At 44.6% G+C, this 17,779-nt stretch overlaps 1 protein-coding gene across 4 annotated transcripts in view; it reads left to right on the top strand.

Moving 5' to 3' along the window:
• Positions 1–16,816, top strand: part of ENTPD4 (ectonucleoside triphosphate diphosphohydrolase 4) — a 36,670-nt gene extending 19,854 nt beyond the window's left edge. For 2 of the 4 annotated variants that reach the window (XM_047091397.1, XM_047091396.1), the window contains 8 exons: positions 2,796–2,855; positions 3,134–3,288; positions 4,964–5,130; positions 8,289–8,613; positions 10,606–10,691; positions 10,908–10,961; positions 11,565–11,726; positions 12,921–16,816. In XM_047091397.1, the coding sequence (XP_046947353.1) occupies positions 2,796–2,855; positions 3,134–3,288; positions 4,964–5,130; positions 8,289–8,613; positions 10,606–10,691; positions 10,908–10,961; positions 11,565–11,726; positions 12,921–13,143 (1,232 nt within the window). In that variant the 3' untranslated portion in view covers positions 13,144–16,816. The remainder of the gene's footprint in view (positions 1–2,795; positions 2,856–3,133; positions 3,289–4,963; positions 5,131–8,288; positions 8,614–10,605; positions 10,692–10,907; positions 10,962–11,564; positions 11,727–12,920) is intronic. The other 2 variants (XM_047091399.1, XM_047091398.1) reach the window with 2 other exon arrangements.
• The last annotated feature ends 963 nt before the right edge of the window (positions 16,817–17,779 follow it).

The raw sequence follows: 17,779 nt of genomic DNA, 5'->3' as shown, positions 1-17,779 counted from the left end.
GAGCCTGGAGCCCGTTTCCGATTCTGTGTCTCCCTCTCTCTCTGCCCCTCCCCCGTTCATGCTCTGTCTCTCTCTGTCCCAAAAATAAATAAACGTTGAAAATCCTAAAGAGTCAGGAAATGTCATTGACTTGATCAACAATTACAATAAAGTGGCAAGATACAAAACCAACATACAGAAGTGAATTGCATTCCTTTACACTAATGATGAAGCATCTGAAAAAGAAAGAAAACTATCCTGTTCACAGTGGCATCAAAAACAATAAAATAGAAATAAATTTAACCAAGGAAATGGAAGATCTTTACAATGAAAACTACAAGACTTAGCTGGAAGAAATGGAAGAAGGCAAATTGAAAGACAACCCATGTTCATGGGTCGCAAGAATTAATCTTGTTATAATTGACATACTACTCAAAGCAATCTATAGATTTAGTGCAATTCCCATCAAAATGCTAAAAGCATTTTTCACAGAAATAGACGAAGCAATCCTAAAATTTCGTATCAGAAAAGACCCCTAATAGCGAGGGCAATCCTGAGAAAAAGAACAAAGCTGGAAGTATCGTGCTTCCAATTTCAAACTATTGTACAAAGCAATGTTAATGAAAACAGTTTCGTACTGGCACAAAAAGAGACACGTTGACCAATGGAATGGAATAGAGAGCCCAGAATTAAATCCCAGCATATACAGCCAACACCCAGTAGTGGAAAGGATGGTGTCTTCAACAAACAGTGCTGGGAAGACTGGGGAAACATGTGCCAAACAATGAAATTGGACCCCTGTCTCACACCACTCACAAAGATGAATTCAAAAAGAATCAAAGAAAATCCCTAAGACTTGATACCATAAACTCCTAGAAGAAAATGTAGGCAAGAAGCTCATCAGTATTGGTCATGTTAGTGATTTCTTGGACATGATGGCAAAAGCAAAAACCAGCAAATGAGACTATATCAAACTCAGAAGCTTCTGCACAGTAAAAGGAACAATTAACAAAATGAAAAACAACCTACAGAATGGGAAAAAAAAATGTGCACATACTGGACAAGGGGTTAATATCCCAAACATATATAAAGATCTCATACAACTTAACCAAAAAATTAAGAAAAATTTTTGATTAAAAAACTAAACAGACACTTTCCAGAGAGGACATTAAAATGGCCAAACGGCACATGAAAAGATGCTCAGCATCCCTAATCATCAGGGAAATGCAAATCAAAACCACGAAGAAATTTCATCTCATACCTGTTAGGATGTCTGCAGGTGCTGGCAAGAATGTGATGAAAAGGTAACCCTTATACTTTGTAGGTAGGAATGTAAATTGGTCCAAGAAATATGGAAAACCATACGGAGGTTCCTCAAAAAATTAGAACTAGTTGATACAATCCAGTCAATCCATTTCCGGGTATACACCCAAAGGAAACAAAAACAGGATTTCAACAGGATGTCTGCACTCCCATGTTTACCGCAGCATTAATTAAAGGAGCCAAGATACAGAAACAACCCAAATGCCCATCAACAGATGAATGGTTAAAAAAGATGTAGTACATATACATAATGGAATATTATTCAGCCGTAAGAAAAGAAATCCTGCCATTTGTGACAGGATGGATGGAGCTTGGGCACAGTATGCTAAGTGAGATAAGTCAGACAGAGAAAGATAGGAGTTGTTGATATCACTTGCTCGTGGAATCTGAAAAAGTCAAACCTGGGGCTGGGTGGCTCAGTCAGTTAAGCGTCCACCTCTTGGTTTCAGCTCAGGTCATGATCTCACAGTTCATGGGTTCGAGCCCTGCATTGGGCTCTGTGCTGACAGTGTGGAGCCTGCTGACAATTCTCTCTCTCCCTCTCTCTCTGCCCCTCCCCCCCACTCTCTCCCTGTCTCTCTCAAAATAAATAAACTTTTTTTAAGGCTTTTTTAAAAAGCCCATAAAAAAACAGTAAAATGGTGGTTACCAGGGCAAGGGGAGGGATAAGATTGATGGTATTTAAGGATGCAAACTTATTATAACAAGTAGTAAATAAGCCATAGAGTTCTAAGGTACAGTATAAGGAGTATAGACAGTAATGCTGTACTATAACTATGTAATGTGAAAGTATCATTACAAGGGCAGTCATAGGACAGCGTATAAATGTATCAAAGTAACACACTGTACACCTCAGACTTACACAATGTTACGTGTCATTTCTCGTCAGTAAAAACAAAAAGCTGGACGGGTCTCGGATTGTGAGGCCGTGGGGCAGTGGAGTTCGGCCTTTGTTCTGGGGGTCAGACCAGTAGCAGAGAATAGAGTTGGTTGGAGTGGAGGAGGAGGGCAGGCGGAATGACTAGGTCTCTGTGACGCCTTAAATCCAGGTGGAAATGAAAATGGGTAAAGCCTGGATAGGGAATGTTGTAGAAAGAGAAATCAGGTGCGGCAACTGAGTGGAAATGAGAGACAAAGGAACAGGAAGAGTCAAAGTTACTTTGTTTTTAGAACCTTGCGATTGATAGGTTTAACTTGATAAAGTGAAAACTCCGTTATTTCAAAACAGTTTCAAAAGAAAACTAGCACTGAGGGAATTATATCTTTACCTGTGTAATTAATATGAAACCGTAAATTTTAAAGTTGAGAGGTATCAGAAAAACACCAGGAAAACATAAAATACATCAACAGGCATGCGTTATTTCAGATGATGTTTTCCCAGGTTGTCAGGGAGTAAAGTAAATGAGTTGTTTGCACGGACTGCATCGATAAGAGTTGTACCAAGTATCTTAAAACTTTATTCTTCTTCTCTTCACCCTGTGAAATGTCTGTAGGTGTGTATGCTTGGATTGGCATTAATTTTGTCCTTGGACGATTCGAGCATATTGAAGATGGTAAGTATCATGTTTCCAACTAATGTGTCTGACTGAAAATGATGGCTGTTCCATCTAATCCAAAGGATAGAAAAGGAGCGAAGGCTTGTGACACAACTGAGTGTGTAGGAGCAGAGAGGGGGGCTAACGTTTCACACCATTACCTTGACTTCAGGTGGGAGGAGTGGATTGTATTTGCCTAGTTAGGCTTGAAAGTACCATGAAAACAAGGGGACTCTTCACGGGGTCTCAGTGCTCTGGATTTGTTCTGTTCCGATGGCTGTTTTTGTTCTTTGCAGATGAGGAGGCAGTTGTGGAGGTTAACATTCCTGGCAGTGAAAGCAGGGAAGCCATTCTCCGTAAAAGGACAGCCGGTATTCTCGACATGGGAGGCGTGTCGACCCAGATAGCGTACGAAGTTCCCAAAACTGTAAGCTTTGCCTCCTCACAGCAGGTTATTATCTGTCAAATTTTCTTCTGTTTGCTTTGGTTTTCCTTTAACATGTCTCCATCCATTTTTGTTTTGTTTCCTGAGTCTGAACACACCCTTACTATGCTTGCTGAGGTCCCACCTTCCCGACCCAGGAGAAAGGAGTCAGGAGGAAGCCAAGCAAACCTCCGTTTGTGTTTGTTCATTGAAGTCGGCTGGTTTGTTTTCTGAACTTCACAGTTTTTGTTTGGTATAAATGTCAGTTACATGCTTGAATTTTTGTTTGTATTTTCTCTTCAATCACTTCTTTTCTCAACAGATATTGTAAAACTTAATGTAATGGTATCATATTTCTTAAGTTATAGTTGGGGAACGTGCTGCTTTTCTTTTTTTTTTTCTTTTTTTTTTTTTTTATAAGGCTCAGACAGCTTTTGACTTTTCTGGAAAGGACTGAGGTTTGAATGCACTGCTTGCACATTTCTGAACAGGGTTCCTCTGTTTCTCTCCATGCCCTTCGTGGCTCTCAGTCACTGCCTGTAATTCCCCAGTAGGCTGGGCAGCCTTGTATAGTGAGCACCAGAAAGGTTTCTACATGTGTTCCTGAATTGCTACATGTCTTTGCGATTCTGTTTCCACCCAGCTATAAATTTCCACCAAAGCCTGGTTTCCTGCACTTTCCCATCCTATAGTGTAGTGGTTTAAAAAGGCTGCAGCTGGACAAGTCTAGGCTCCCTCGTCAGGCTGGCCTCACTAGTTGTGTGACCTGATGCACGTCACTTAAGTTCTTGGAACTTGGTTCTTCATCTGTAAATGTGAATGCAAGTACCTCTCACGTGGGCTTATTATAAAGCTGAAATGCTTAGTGCAGATAGTATATCTAACTGCCAGGCACCCAGTGTTCACTCACTAAATGTTACTGGTATATTTATTAAGCTCTTAAGAAAAATGCTTTGTAAATTCAAGTATTACAATTTGTGTTTCCTACTTCTCATCCAGGCATGCCTCTAGAAACTATTGCACTCTGTTAAAAGTCATGTTTTCCTCCTCAAGATAAAGCAAAAACAAAACAAAAACAAATAACATAGCAGGTTTGGAAAAAATACTGAAAACTCAGGGCTAAAAGTTTTCTGTGTATGCATCACCCAAAACAACCCATTGTTACCATTTTGTATTTCTTTTCATTTTTTTCCTCTTTATAGTTTTTTAAAATACGGTTGTTGTAATATTACTGTTTATACAATTTTGCATCGCTTATTGAATAGGGCGTATGCATGTTCCTCCATAAAATATTACCATAATTGATGAAACCCCTTTGAGGTTGTAGATTTAGATGACACCCAGTTTTTTTCTCTCACAGAATCGCTGAAGTCATATTTGTGTCTAGAGACTTTTCAACGGTTAGAATTATTCCTAAAGCATAGGCTTCCATAAGTAGGTTTTCTAGATTGGGGGATGTGAACTACATCACTCACATCCCTTTACAGAAAGTAATGGTATCACAGATGTGCAGCACATCTGGAATTTCCTAAGTCAGAATTGTCATATTGAATTCAGAGGGATGCTTAGAAGGGTCCTTGGGAAACGCAGAAGCAGAAGCTTTTGCTGCTTTTAGATGAGAATCTTTATAGATCTTTTTCACAGGAGGTAATTGTTATGGTATTGCCTAAAATATTAAAGTTTTTTATCCTTGCATCTGCAGGAAGAAGTCGCTAAGAACTTGTTGGCTGAATTTAACTTGGGATGTGATGTTCACCAAACTGAGCATGTGTACCGGGTCTACGTGGCCACATTTCTTGGGTTTGGTGGCAATGCTGCTCGACAGAGATACGAAGACCGAATATTTGCCAACACAGTTCAAAAGAACAGGTAAAGCACCTTCTGCTTCTCAGCGTTCACTTTCAGATCTCGGTCTCTGCTTGTAGAGCACCTCTCCAGGCAAAGCAGGGAGACCTCAAGCAGCAGAAGTGTGTCCACGCCGTCAGCTTTCGACTCCCCTGCTAGCTGAGAAATAATTGAAGGGGCACCGGGGTCCTGCCTTCAGTCCCGAATCCACACTTCCCTGGATTAGAAATTTCACTATTAACATAGTAGGAGTTTTGAGCCCTGGGTAGTGTATTTCACATTGCAGAGTCCCTGGGAAACTCAGTACCTGGGCTACTGCAGATGTCCTGGGGGCCAGCGGTACGTGACGATAAAATTGTCATTGATGATGGAAGGGAATTATGTGTTGTTCTGGTGGTGTTCTGGAAAACCAGCCTGTGCAGTTATTTAGTGGATAAAACCATAGGGCAGGAAGGTATTCAAGAGAAAGAAATGATCCAGAAGTCTAAGTTAGTGGTTTTAAACATTTTTAGCAGGGAAACTTTTAAAAATGAGTTTATAAAGAATTCTGGTATCGAAGAAATATAAAACAAAAGCAATGCTTTATCAGTTTAAATTCATTTTATCAGTTTAAGTATATAGCAGTTTTTTATTTGAAATCAGTTCATAAGAAGAGCAAAGCTGTGTGGATGAATAAAAATATCTGAAATCTGGGATTATATAAAATATCCTATTAATTACTGTTTTGTTTTCTTTGTTTTGATGAGCAATTTTGAGGGGAAAAAATCCTAGTTCATACAGATAAATGGTAGTGTATAGTTCCTTGATCAGTTTAATCTTAATAAGCCTGGGGAGGCCTGAACTTGAAGAATGACCAAGTCAGAGCCATTCAGTACCACACTTTCCAGAAATTCACATGTGTGAATAGGAAGAACAATAAAAACTTCTTCTTCTGCTCCAGACATTAATTGAGTGGTGTTAGTTAAGAGATGGGTAGTCCCAGGGCACCTGCTGGGTCAGTCAGTTAAGTGCCTGACTCTTTGTTTCAGCTCAGGTCATGATCTCACGGCTTTGTGGGCTCCAGCCCCACATCGGGCCCTGTGATGACCCAGAGCCTGCTTGGGATTCTCTCTCCCCCTCTCTCTCTGCCCCCTCCCCGACTCACACTGTCTCTGTCTCAAAAATAAATAAACTTTAAAAAAAAGAGAGAGAGATAGGTAGTCGCATAATTTCTTTTTAAGCGTGGTATATTATACGGTACATTGTGGCATAATTATTTTCTATAATAAATAGACCTAAAATAGAAATATTTTATAAGTGATGTTTGAATTAGAACTTTGGAATTTTTTTTAATGTTCATTTATTTTTGAGAGAGACAGCATGACCGGAGAAGGCCAGAAAGAGGGAAATAGAGGATCCGAAGCAGGCTCTGTGCAGTGAACACAGAGCCTGAATGCAGGGCTTGAACTCATGAACCATGAGATCATGACCTGAGCGGAAATCAAGAGTTGGCCACTTCACTGAGGGCACCCAGGCGCCGTATGAATTAGAACTTTGGAGAAACACCTTCTGCGATGTTAATTTTTACTAATTGATTTTAATGTCAAGAAACTTGTATAATGGACAATTCAGTGGTACTTCTTAATTTAGATATAGGGCAACTAAAAACAGTAATTTGACTAGTCTTGGACTTTGATAATAATTATAAATGTTAGTCATCACTTTTTACATATGAATTGAGCCTTGAAACGCATCGCTATTTCTCTATTAGTAGCAATTGAGTTTTAAAACTAAACATTTTTATTTAATGGCGAAGACCTTAACTTACTACATTCAAGTCCATCTTGAGTTGCCCTGAGTTTAGGAATAACCAACCTGTCAGTTGAGTGGCAGTCTCCGAAGACGTAAACAGCCTTTTTGGCCCGTGTGACATCACAGCATCAAACACTAACAGGTCCAGTTGTTGTAAGCTGTTTTCTGCTCCTCGCTTGCTTAATGGTGACGAGCAGTGAGTACACATAATGGGATGACAGATGCAGGGAAATTTCACCGGGAAGTCATGAGCACAGCGCATTACAGTAGACAGTTAAGATTTCTTTTCCATGGGAATTCTCAGAGCCTGTAGTACAGTGGACACTCTCTTATCTACAGCAATTGGGATCAACAGTTGATTTTTAAAAATCAGTTAAAACCTGGGCTCCTGGGTGGCTCAGTCAGTCAAGCATCGGACTTTGGCTCAGGTCATGGTCTCGCAGTTAGTGAGTTTAAGCTCCTCATCGGGCTGTGTGCTGACAGCCTGGAGCCTGCTTTGGATTCTGTGTCTCCCTCTCTCTCTGGCCCTCCCCTGAGCATGTGCGCGCTCTCTCTCTCTCTCTCAAAAATGAATAAACTTAAAAAAAAAAATCAGTTAAAACAGAGGATCAAAAATCGAATCAAACCACAAGCATCTTATTTTAATTTATGTGTTCGTTTGCCAGTCTTTTGCTCTGGACTAAGGTCTTTTCTTAAGCTACACCCGTCATCTCTCTGGCATGCACCACACCTCATCTCAGTGTCATTTTGGCTTTTTTAAAGATACCAGGGGCTTAACAGACATTTGTAAAAGAATTTGATTTTTAAAGTTCTAGATTTTTCCCACATTTCCCAATGTTTTTAAACCATGCTAATACTGAACTTGACATCAGTTTTCGAGCAACTTGCCTTTATTGTGTTTTTCTAAGGCATCTAATGTGGCTTGCACGGGGCCAGTTACTTCTGTCTGTAGTCACTTTTCATTTCTGTATGATTACACCGGCAAGCTCTAGTGGCAGAACAGTGGAAGCAACACAGTTGGTGGGCATTCAGCTGCAGTGAACTTTAGACCGAGAGGAGCTCCGGAACCGCAGGCACACGGGCCGAGAGTGCAGGCCGTGTGCCAGGGTACAGAAAGCTCTGGTAATCTGACCAGGTAGCTGTTTCACTGGACCCTGTTACAGTGTCTGCTGTATGCACGTATGGATGGGTGGTGAACCAACCTCCTCCAAGAGGGAGCTCGAGAACCTGTTTCCCTGACCTCGTTATCCCGGAACCCTTTCGTGTTCCCCCAGGACACCCTGCAGGGCTCACGTTCCACACAGCATGTCTTGAGAAACGCTGGCTTGCAGCCGCTGCTTGAAAACACAGTTTTCTGCCAGTCTCAAATCAAGTTTCTCTTTGTCCCGTAGGCTCCTGGGGAAGCAGACTGGTCTGGCTCCTGACACCCCATACCTGGACCCTTGCTTACCCCTGGACATTAAGGATGAAATCCAGCAAAATGGGCAGACCATGTACCTCCGGGGAACAGGAGACTTTGACCTGTGCCGAGAGACCATCCAGCCTTTCATGAATAAAACAAATGAGACGCAGACCTCCCTCAACGGGGTCTACCAGCCCCCCATTCACTTCCAGAACAGCGAATTCTATGGCTTTTCGGAGTTCTACTACTGCACTGAGGATGTGTTACGAATGGGGGGGGACTACAACGCTGCTACTTTTACTAAAGCCGCAAAGGTAACCTTCAAAAAAACCCTCTTCTCCTGCATGCTTTTGAGAAATGGTGTAGACACTGGCAGCCTGTGTCCCCCCTTCACGTTTGGAGGCCCAGCCCAAGAGCAGGGGAAGGTGGAGGATGGAAGGCTGTAGTGCAACCTGTTGGGGATCCTGTTCCTTAGCTGAGCGAAAGAGGTAGTCCCAGCAGGAGTCACAGATCCGAGGGGAGCCACCTGCTGCCCACCGCTCCGGGCACTGCTCTGATGGCCAGTGGCTTCCGGGTGACAGACTTGCATATTGCTCTGTAGTAATGCCACTGGTATCAGGCCATATTCCTGCAGCCTTCCTGTCGCTTAGCTGCCAGGACCCCTGTTCTCTTGTTGGCCGCTGCCTTTCTGATGCTTTCCTAGGCTCTTTCCAGGGTTCCCTACCTTCATACCCCCTAAACCTTGGGATCCTGGACTTCCACCCTTGGAAGGGTATGGACCCTCAGGCTCCTAGCTTGTCTCTTCCATGCTCATGGTTCGCAACTACTGCCCACCAAGAAGAGGCTCCAGCCTCCATGCCCGGTGCCTCTTAGATTTTGTGACCCAAAGCAAACCCACCATTTTCTCCCCGTGCCCTTCATCCTGCGATGTTGTCTCAGTTAATGGCATCCCTGACCATCTGGTCACCTCTCAGAACTCAGGAGTTCCAGACTTCTCCCTACCATTCATTCCTCCTTCGCTGCACATCCCCCATAATCAGTCATCAAGCATGTTATTTTACCTGTATTCATTTCTCAAAGCCCTCCCTGCTTTCTGTCCTGCTCTCTCCGCCCTAGCGGGGCCTGCGTCTGTCACCCGCCCTACTACAGGAGCCTCCCCGCTGGCCTTCCTGCGTCTGGTCTCCCTCTGTCATTCATCAGTCACGCCGCTCCCAGAGACAGACCTGTCTAAAGCACAAGTCTCCTCTCTATTTATTGTCTTCAGCGGCTTCCTTTTATACCAGGATAAATCACAAATGCCTTAGCGTGCCTTCTTCCTGGGGCCTCCTCTCCCGACCTCTCATGACCTACTCCAATCATAGCTACTCGTTGCCCTTGCATCCAAGCTACTTCCCATCTTGTCTTCATTCACGGTGTTTCCTGTGCCCCAAATGTCTGTCCTTACCTCTCACCCCAGACTGAGTGTTGTTCTGTGTTCCCTGGGGCAGTTTCACCATCTCTCAGAGCCTCAGTTTCTTCCTCCTTGAAATAGATGTTGGAATCATAGCCATGCCAAGGAGTGGTCTTAAGTATTACACTCAGAAAAGGCCCTTAGTGCTCAGTAGATCTTAGTTATTAATATTATTACAGGGGCACCTGGCCAGCTCAGCTGGTTAAATGTCCAACTTTGGGTTTCGCCTCAAATCATGATCTCAATGTTTGTGAGTTTGAGCTCTGAGTCGGGCCCCTCGCTGACAGTGCAGAGCCTGCCTGGGATTTTCCCTCCCTCTGTCTCTGCTCCTCCTGTGGCCACATGCCCGTGTGCGCGCTCTCTCTCTCTCTCTCTCAAAGCAAAAATCTTTAAAAATACATAATATTACAAATAACTTCAGGAAAAGATGGCACCTCTCTCCCTTCACCTAAAGACAAAGCCTTCTGTAATCAGCTTGGTGTTCCCCAAGCCTTGCACTGTGTCGCTTCAGACACAGGCGGCCACTCTGAACCAGCTCAGGTACCACTTCACTCTTCCAGAAGCTTACGCCAGTCGCAGGCAGTCACAGAGGAGGAAACTAAGCAGTTTCGAAGAGGCTGGTTGTGGGCAGGGAAGTTTTCTGTAACAATAACTTTGGCAGAATTTTAAGACAGAACAACCATGGTCTTTGCTGATCAGTGAGCATTTGCTGGGTTCACGTTACACATAGAGGTGAAGCTTGTGTTGCCTAAATTGGAAGGATATGGTTGTTATGAATATGAATTTGGTAAACCCTTTTTAAAATGAAGAACCTGTTCACTTACCGGTGATTTATTTGGGGTGAAATTTCTTCCAGGATTATTGTGCAACAAAGTGGTCGATCCTGCGGGAACGCTTTGACCGAGGACTGTATGCCTCACACGCCGACCTCCACAGGCTAAAGTAAGCAGTGGGTGGCCGTCCCCAGGCGGTTTCAAGAAGCTATGCACGAGTGTTGGCCCCTGGCTTGCCACACCCAGGCCCCAGTCTGCTTTTGCATCCTCATCGGTCACTGTTTCCCCTCACCTACCCTGGGCTCCTTTCAGACAGGACAACAGCTACTTGTGTCCAAACATGTCTTACGGTGTTTTATTCACTTTTGCTGTTCCTTCCACCTAGAGTTCCCCTGTCCGTCCCTTGCTTGTTGGAGTCCTGCCCAGACCTCAGAGTCAGGTCAGCGCTATCTCACGTCTTCCTCTGCCCCTTCAAGCAGACGCCACCCACCTCAGTCTCCAGAGTGCACATTATGTCTCCCCAGTGGCATTTATCAAATTCTGCCTTATTTCTTAGTAACTTGGTGCTTTTCAAAAATCCTGTCATGATAAGTCATTTAAGTGCATTGGCTGTCTTATTACTAACCTAGCCCAGCACTTTGCAAAAGGAAGTCTCTGATAAGGATTTCAAATCACAAAATAACAGAGCTGAAAAGGACCCTGTGCCTTCTCGTTTTATAATAAACTGAGGTCCAAAGAAGTTGGCACTTTATCAGTGTAAATGATCGCCTGAGGTAAAAATATGTCATGGCCATGTATTAAATCCTACCAAGACCAAGTTTCGTGAGCTCATTGATTTTGACAGGTGAATTATTTGGGGTTGTGGACAAGGGGACAAACCAAGTAAATCAACCGGAAAGGCGCACATGGGTGGTCCGGCTGCTCGATGCAGGCCTAGGGAAGCCTTTGCACCCGCGTTGGTCACAGGGGAAGGCCGTTTCGGCGTCCGGTTCATTTTGACAAGCAAATGAATTCCACTTACGTTTGTGCTTGGTGTTCATAGGTATCAGTGCTTCAAGTCTGCCTGGATGTTTGAGGTGTTCCATAGGGGCTTTTCGTTTCCTGTCAACTATAAAAACTTAAAGACAGCCTTACAAGTTTACGATAAGGAGGTTCAGTGGACCCTCGGAGCAATCCTTTACAGGACCCGGTTTTTACCGTTAAGGTACGGCTCTGAACTTGGTGACGAGAATCAAACAAAAGATGCTTTTCTGTGGTTATGATCAGCCCGGCAGCTGTGGTTTGTGGGCGTTTGGGGCAAGTGCTGGCCGTGGGCAGGACTGTGGTCAGTGAACTTTGACTTTGGTCTTCCCCGCAGTGCATCCTTCCCACCCCACCCATCCCGTCAGATGCAGCACAAAAGTGTTTGATTTTTCCCAAGTGTCTTTCCCTGACCCCTGCACGGAAGGGTTAGTTCTGGGGTTCTTCACCTTTATGGCTTTGGACTCCTTCTCAAAATACTGTTTTTAATGTATGAAGTCAATAACAGGTTACAGAGGAAACCACAGTATTGAAATATAGACATCAAATATATTTCTCAAATTTATCAAATATTTACAGAAAACGTATTGGCGATATAGTGATACGTGTTCTTTTTTGTTAAAACGTGAAATAACAAATCCGGGAGCAGAACTAGTGCTTCCTGTAATTTCAGTACAGTGATGTCAGTGATGTGTGTCGATGTCTGGAGGCACCTGCCAGCCCCCACCACGCCATGTGACAGCGACCTGTGAGCTGCCCCACGGTCAAAGCCACAAGCAGTGCCGACGCTCCGTAGCTTGTGGTCTGCGCTCGTGGTTAGTGGAAATGCCGGTCGGAATCGGGAAAATAAAGATGGACGTTTTCCCCGTTCGCGTTCGCAGACCTGGCTGTCAGCTGGCCCCACATAACAACCCTGGTGCACTCACAAATGAGGAGTTCGTTTTCGGGGGATTTTTTTTATCCCCTTCACTTAATTGAGCATGTCCCAGCAATCCGTTTAGCTGGGCTAACCGCAAAAAAGTGTGAGTCGTGGCTGTTACTGCTCCCAGACAGGTGGTCTGATTCCACATTGGCGTCCAGCTCGTAGTGAGACCCTCGCAGTTCTTTTAAAGTTCTCTGATTTTTGACCCAAGTTACAGTGATGGTAGCTGAATGCACGTTCACGTGGTATCCTGTTAATATTTACAGCCACCCTCTGTTAGGCCAGGCGGCCTCCGTTACAGAGGTAAAGAAACTGAGCCCCGGAGACCGGGATGGCAGTTTTTGTCTCCGAGCGGAGCCCTAAATCCGGTTCCTCCGATAGGGCATGTGCCCCGTGCGCTGTCACATCGCGTTCCTGGCCTGATTCGCCCTCTTTGTTCTGTGTCCCGGTGCCCAGGGATATCCAGCAGGAGACCTTCCGGGCCAGTCACGCTCACTGGAGGGGCTTCTCCTTTGTCTACAATCACTACCTGTTCTCGGGCTGCTTCCTGGTGGTCCTGCTCTCCATCCTCCTCTACCTGCTGCGGCTGCGGCGCATTCACAGGCGGACGCTGCGTGGCGCTTCGACCACCACCCTCTGGCTGGAGGAAGGCCTGCCGTCCCAGAAGATGGCCGCGTGAACTTAGGGACGGGAGTTCGAGAGCCCAGGAAGACTTTCTGAAGGAAAAGCCATTTTTGCCTCAGGGTTTCTCCTGCTTATTCTCTTTCGGCTTTGTTTTTGCTTTCCCTTTTTTGTTCCTTGCAACAAAAACAAACTCCGCTGTCGGAAGCTCTGCCTGTCCAGAAAGTGTTGCGGTTAGCCGTTCTGGATACAGGTTTAAGTGGAGGAAAAAGGGAAAATGACTTTGTTTTTGCTGCATAGGATACCGATTAAGATTTTTGGCTTTTCTCTGAGGGATGTTAAATTTTAAACCGCTGCACTTTGCCTTTGGAGGGAATGGCAAAGCCGTTTCCCATCAGTGGTGGTGGCACTGACGAGTGTCGCGTTCTCAGAACCAGAACCCGCCCGGCGGAAATCGCAGTCCTCTTTTTGTCCGTCTCAAAAGCTCTAAGCTGAAGAGGGTGGTGTGTAGTTTTCACTTACTGTTCAGGTCTGTCACTACATGTTTTCTTTGTGGGCTGAAAAACTCAAAGCCATTTATACCCAAGACGGAGAAAGGCAGGCACCAGGAGGTAACTTTTTAAAACTGATAGTCCTGGAAGATGTGAAATAACGACTAGAGCAGTGCACATGTGTGTGTGAGAGTGTTTTGTGTGTGTGTGTGTGGAAAGAGAATGCATGTGTGAGAGAAAGTATGAGAGAATATGTGTGTGTGTGTGTGTGTGAGAAAGAATGTGAGGGAATGTGTGAGAAAGTGTGTGTGAGAGAAAGTGTGGGAGGGAATGTGTGTGTGAGAAAGTATGAGAAGCGTGTGTGTGTAGGAGGAAGAGTGAGAGAGAGAGGGAATGTGTGTGCATGAGAGAACAATGCTAAGGGTAGAAGATGAGAGAATGCAGTGCTCTTTCTTTTAAAAGCACACACACTTCAAAATTTATTGTTTCATTTCTTTTTATGTAGAAAAATCCCCATTACCATTCATGCATTGTCTTTCCTCACCACGGGTAATGACTTTCTCAGTCGCACCTTTCAGCAGCCTTAGAACATTATGTCTTTGAGTTGGAAAATCCCTCAAGTTTCACCGCTTTCGACATCGTTAGAACTGGAGCTCGTGCCTACTGACAGGCACGTCCGCATTTCTTAGTGGTACGTTTTTCCGGGCTTAATTGTGCTCTAGTTTCCTCCAACTTCGAGTTGGTGTTCCCCTCCTTAATTAAAAATGGTCTCAGTGCTTTTATTTTGGAGACCCCCATGCTTACAGGTTCTCTGTATTACGGCCATGATTGAGGCCATGGTTGTTAATACCACTGTAAATCCGGACTAAGAGAAGGGTCTGACTTCAACAAGAAATAAACTCACATTTTGAGAAAACAAGTTCGACATTTTAAACAAAGACCTAAAGAGGACAGCTGGATTGGTGTACGTGAGATCGGTGGTTTTACACCTATTCATTTTGTTTAGAAGCTTTGGGAATTCTCATACCTAGTTTTTTTAGGTGAAGTTCTTTTTATGAGTGTGTGTGTGTGTGTGTGTGCGTGCTGTTTCTTAGAACAGTGAAATTCAGTTGGTTGGTAGCAAATGTTTATTTTGAGAACCATCAGCTGCTTTTTCAGACTTCGTTGATTAGAGAAAGGATTCAGATCCTGGAGCCCTTATTTAAGTTAGATTTTTATCTTGTTTATTATTTAAAACATGGCATACTGTATCTTGATGACTTGAAAAGATTACATATGTATAAAAGAAACGCAAATTCTCTTACTCTGCTCTTCACAGTGAATATTCTAACAGTGAAAAAGTTATTGGTAGAATACTTGTCTCTGAGATCTACGGAAGGTTGGAGGAGCGGCGTCCTCGTACAGCCTCTGATGTGTGTGGGGGTCTTGTTTCAGAGAGGACGGAGGTAAATGGCCCTGTGAAAGGTCCAGCTTCAGAAACGCGGGTCTCCAGCTATTCAAGTGCTCAGTCCCTGGTAAAAGCTGTCCCTTATCAAGACCCAGCCACCGATGAGCAGTGTTTTAGATACCCCAGGAGCAGAGTGAGCTGGCGTGCTCGTCCTTGAATCCTCTGATGGGGTTTGTTCTGTAGACTGTGGGTGGCATTAGCGGTGAAGAGGGAGTGTGTTTACGCGTTAGCTTTTCTGCTGCCAACCATTGGGAGTAGTAAGTGACCTGAGAATGAAACTTTTCAAATGCCTGGAGTATGTGATTTTTGCCTTTAAGATCAAGGCAAGGATTAGCCAGCATAGGCCCAGATTTAAATGGGCCTTAGTTCAGACTTCCTACCATAGATTGCCACTTTTTACAAAAAAGGGTGCCAGTGTGGCCCAGCTCGGTACCGTTTGGGGGGCAGAATCAAGACAACCAGTTCTGCTTTGCACCTAGCCTAGGGATCCCTCCGCAAGGACCTACCTCAGTCTTCAAAAGAAATCCCAAATCAGGGTTCCAAGGCCCAAACAACCTTATACTTTACATAGTTAAGTGCCCATGTTCCCCTGCCAAAGAACTCCCAGGAGGAGGGCTTGGCCAGCTATTGGCCACAGGGAAAATCTAGAAGACCCTTGAGCTGAGAATGGTTTTTCAATATTTAAAAGGTTGTTAAAAGAAAAAAAAGGGGGAGAAGAATATGTGACAGTGTATGTGACCTGTCGAGCCTAAAATACTTACTCAATGTTCCTTTATGGACAGATGTCCCTTAAAGATGTTCACTGACCCCTGCGCGAACGACCCCATTCAAGAAAGCATACGCACCGCATTCTCTTAGGTCAGGAGGCTAGTTACCGTGTATGGGCACAAAAAGAGCTGGGCAAGAGCTGACCAGTTTTCAATCCTGAAATATTTGTGTGTGTACCAGAATTCCACTTCTTACCTTTCCCTCTAGATTATTTTCAAGATCAGTTTTCCAGTAAGCCAGCAAGCATGCGTCCCCCCACGCGTTGAAAAAGTGCTGTTCAGGAAGGAGGGCTTGCTGAGTTATGTTGAGAGGCCTGCATTCTCCAGAGGATCTCACGTGGGTCTTTCTGATGCAAGGGGGGCCGGGCTGAGAGGCAAGCACGGGAGGAGCTTATTAATTCAGGAGAGGAGTTCATAGCAATTAAGGGCTGGCCAAGAAGGCAGGAAACTCAGAATACTTGGAATAGAAAGCAAAAGAAATGGCGCCCGTGAGATTTTTCCGGCAGCCTCGTGGAAGAAAACGCCGTGTCGAGCCTTGCTGGGAGTGCCGCTACAGGAGACGCTCTCCTGTCGTCACACTGTGCGCTGCTGCTTTCCAGATCTCCGAGGACGCTCACAGAGATCTGGCAGTCCATTGAAGGACATCACAGTAACAGTACAAACATACCCCTTTGTAACCAGTGCTGCTTGCATATTTTCACCCTCAACTGCTGGCCTTGGCGCTCCCCAGCCTGGGGGGGGGGGGGGGGTTGGTAAGCTGGAGAGGCTGCGTGTGGCTGCACCTGGCCCCCCTGGACGGCTGGGAGGGTCACTTGTTCACACCTGCGCACTCAGGTTGGCAACCTCTTAGATGGACAGATATTTAAAGTTTAAACATCAGGCCTGCATAGGATAGTTTTCCTTAGAAGAAGCATGCATCAAGAAGCTTGGAAAGGCAAATGTGTTTTCTAAGCTTTAAAAACAAAACATCAGGGGCGCCTGGGTGGCGCAGTCGGTTAAGCGTCCGACTTCAGCCAGGTCACGATCTCGCGGTCCGTGAGTTCGAGCCCCGCGTCAGGCTCTGGGCTGATGGCTCAGAGCCTGGAGCCTGTTTCCGATTCTGTGTCTCCCTCTCTCTCTGCCCCTCCCCCGTTCATGCTCTGTCTCTCTCTGTCCCAAAAATAAATAAACGTTGAAAAAAAAAAAATTTAAAAACAAAACATCAGCTTTAGGGTTTTGCAATGCAGCAAAACTACCGACACGTAAATTATTTAGCTATTTACTTCTACTTGAATGTTTTCTTTTTTATGATACTGCTTTTCCGGTTCAGTAATGAATGATGTGCCCCACCAAGGAAAATTCTTTGTTCTGTCACTGAGGTGATATTTTACAGTTAGGAATTACAAAAACTAAGGGAGATCTTTAAATGTTTTTTTTTTTTTTTTTTTTTTTAATTTCAGTGATGCTTTCCATTCAGGATAAGGATAATGGCCTTTGGGGTGCTGTGGGCTCCGATGAGTTTCCATATTTGGCAGCCTCGTGTTGCCACACTCGCACACAGAAGGGTGTGGAGAGCCAGTAAAATGAAAGCTCGACCGCTGGCCCACAGACCCTCTGTGAGCTTGCTTTCTTATGACCGAAGTAGGTTTTCCTCTGGTGTTTGAATCTTGTCACCTGTTAGAATGCTTAGTTGAACTGGAGTGTCAATTCGGTACAATAAATGGTCTGAGTCTGCACACCCTGCATTTGCTGTATTTACATGCATACAGTGAAGCACGCTCCGTCTGTGTTCTGGAGGGAGGGGTCTGCATGTCCAGCAGCTCACAAGCCAAATATTTCACAAGGAGAAATATTTACCAAGGTGTAATATCAACCCGTGTGTCAATAGCAAAGGCCATTCGGTGCCAACTATTAATAAGGTTACCATTTTAAGATATTAACTATAGGGGCGCCTGGGTGGCTCCCTTGGTTAGGTGTCCCAACTCTTGATCTCAGCTCAGGTCTTGATCT

Source organism: Lynx rufus, unplaced genomic scaffold (genome assembly GCF_022079265.1).
Source record: "Lynx rufus isolate CCGP_SWC_20201006 ecotype Redwood Valley unplaced genomic scaffold, mLynRuf1.p SCAF_3, whole genome shotgun sequence".
In the NCBI taxonomy this organism is placed as follows: domain Eukaryota; kingdom Metazoa; phylum Chordata; class Mammalia; order Carnivora; family Felidae; genus Lynx; species Lynx rufus.
This window is presented reverse-complemented; position numbering and strand designations above follow the sequence as displayed.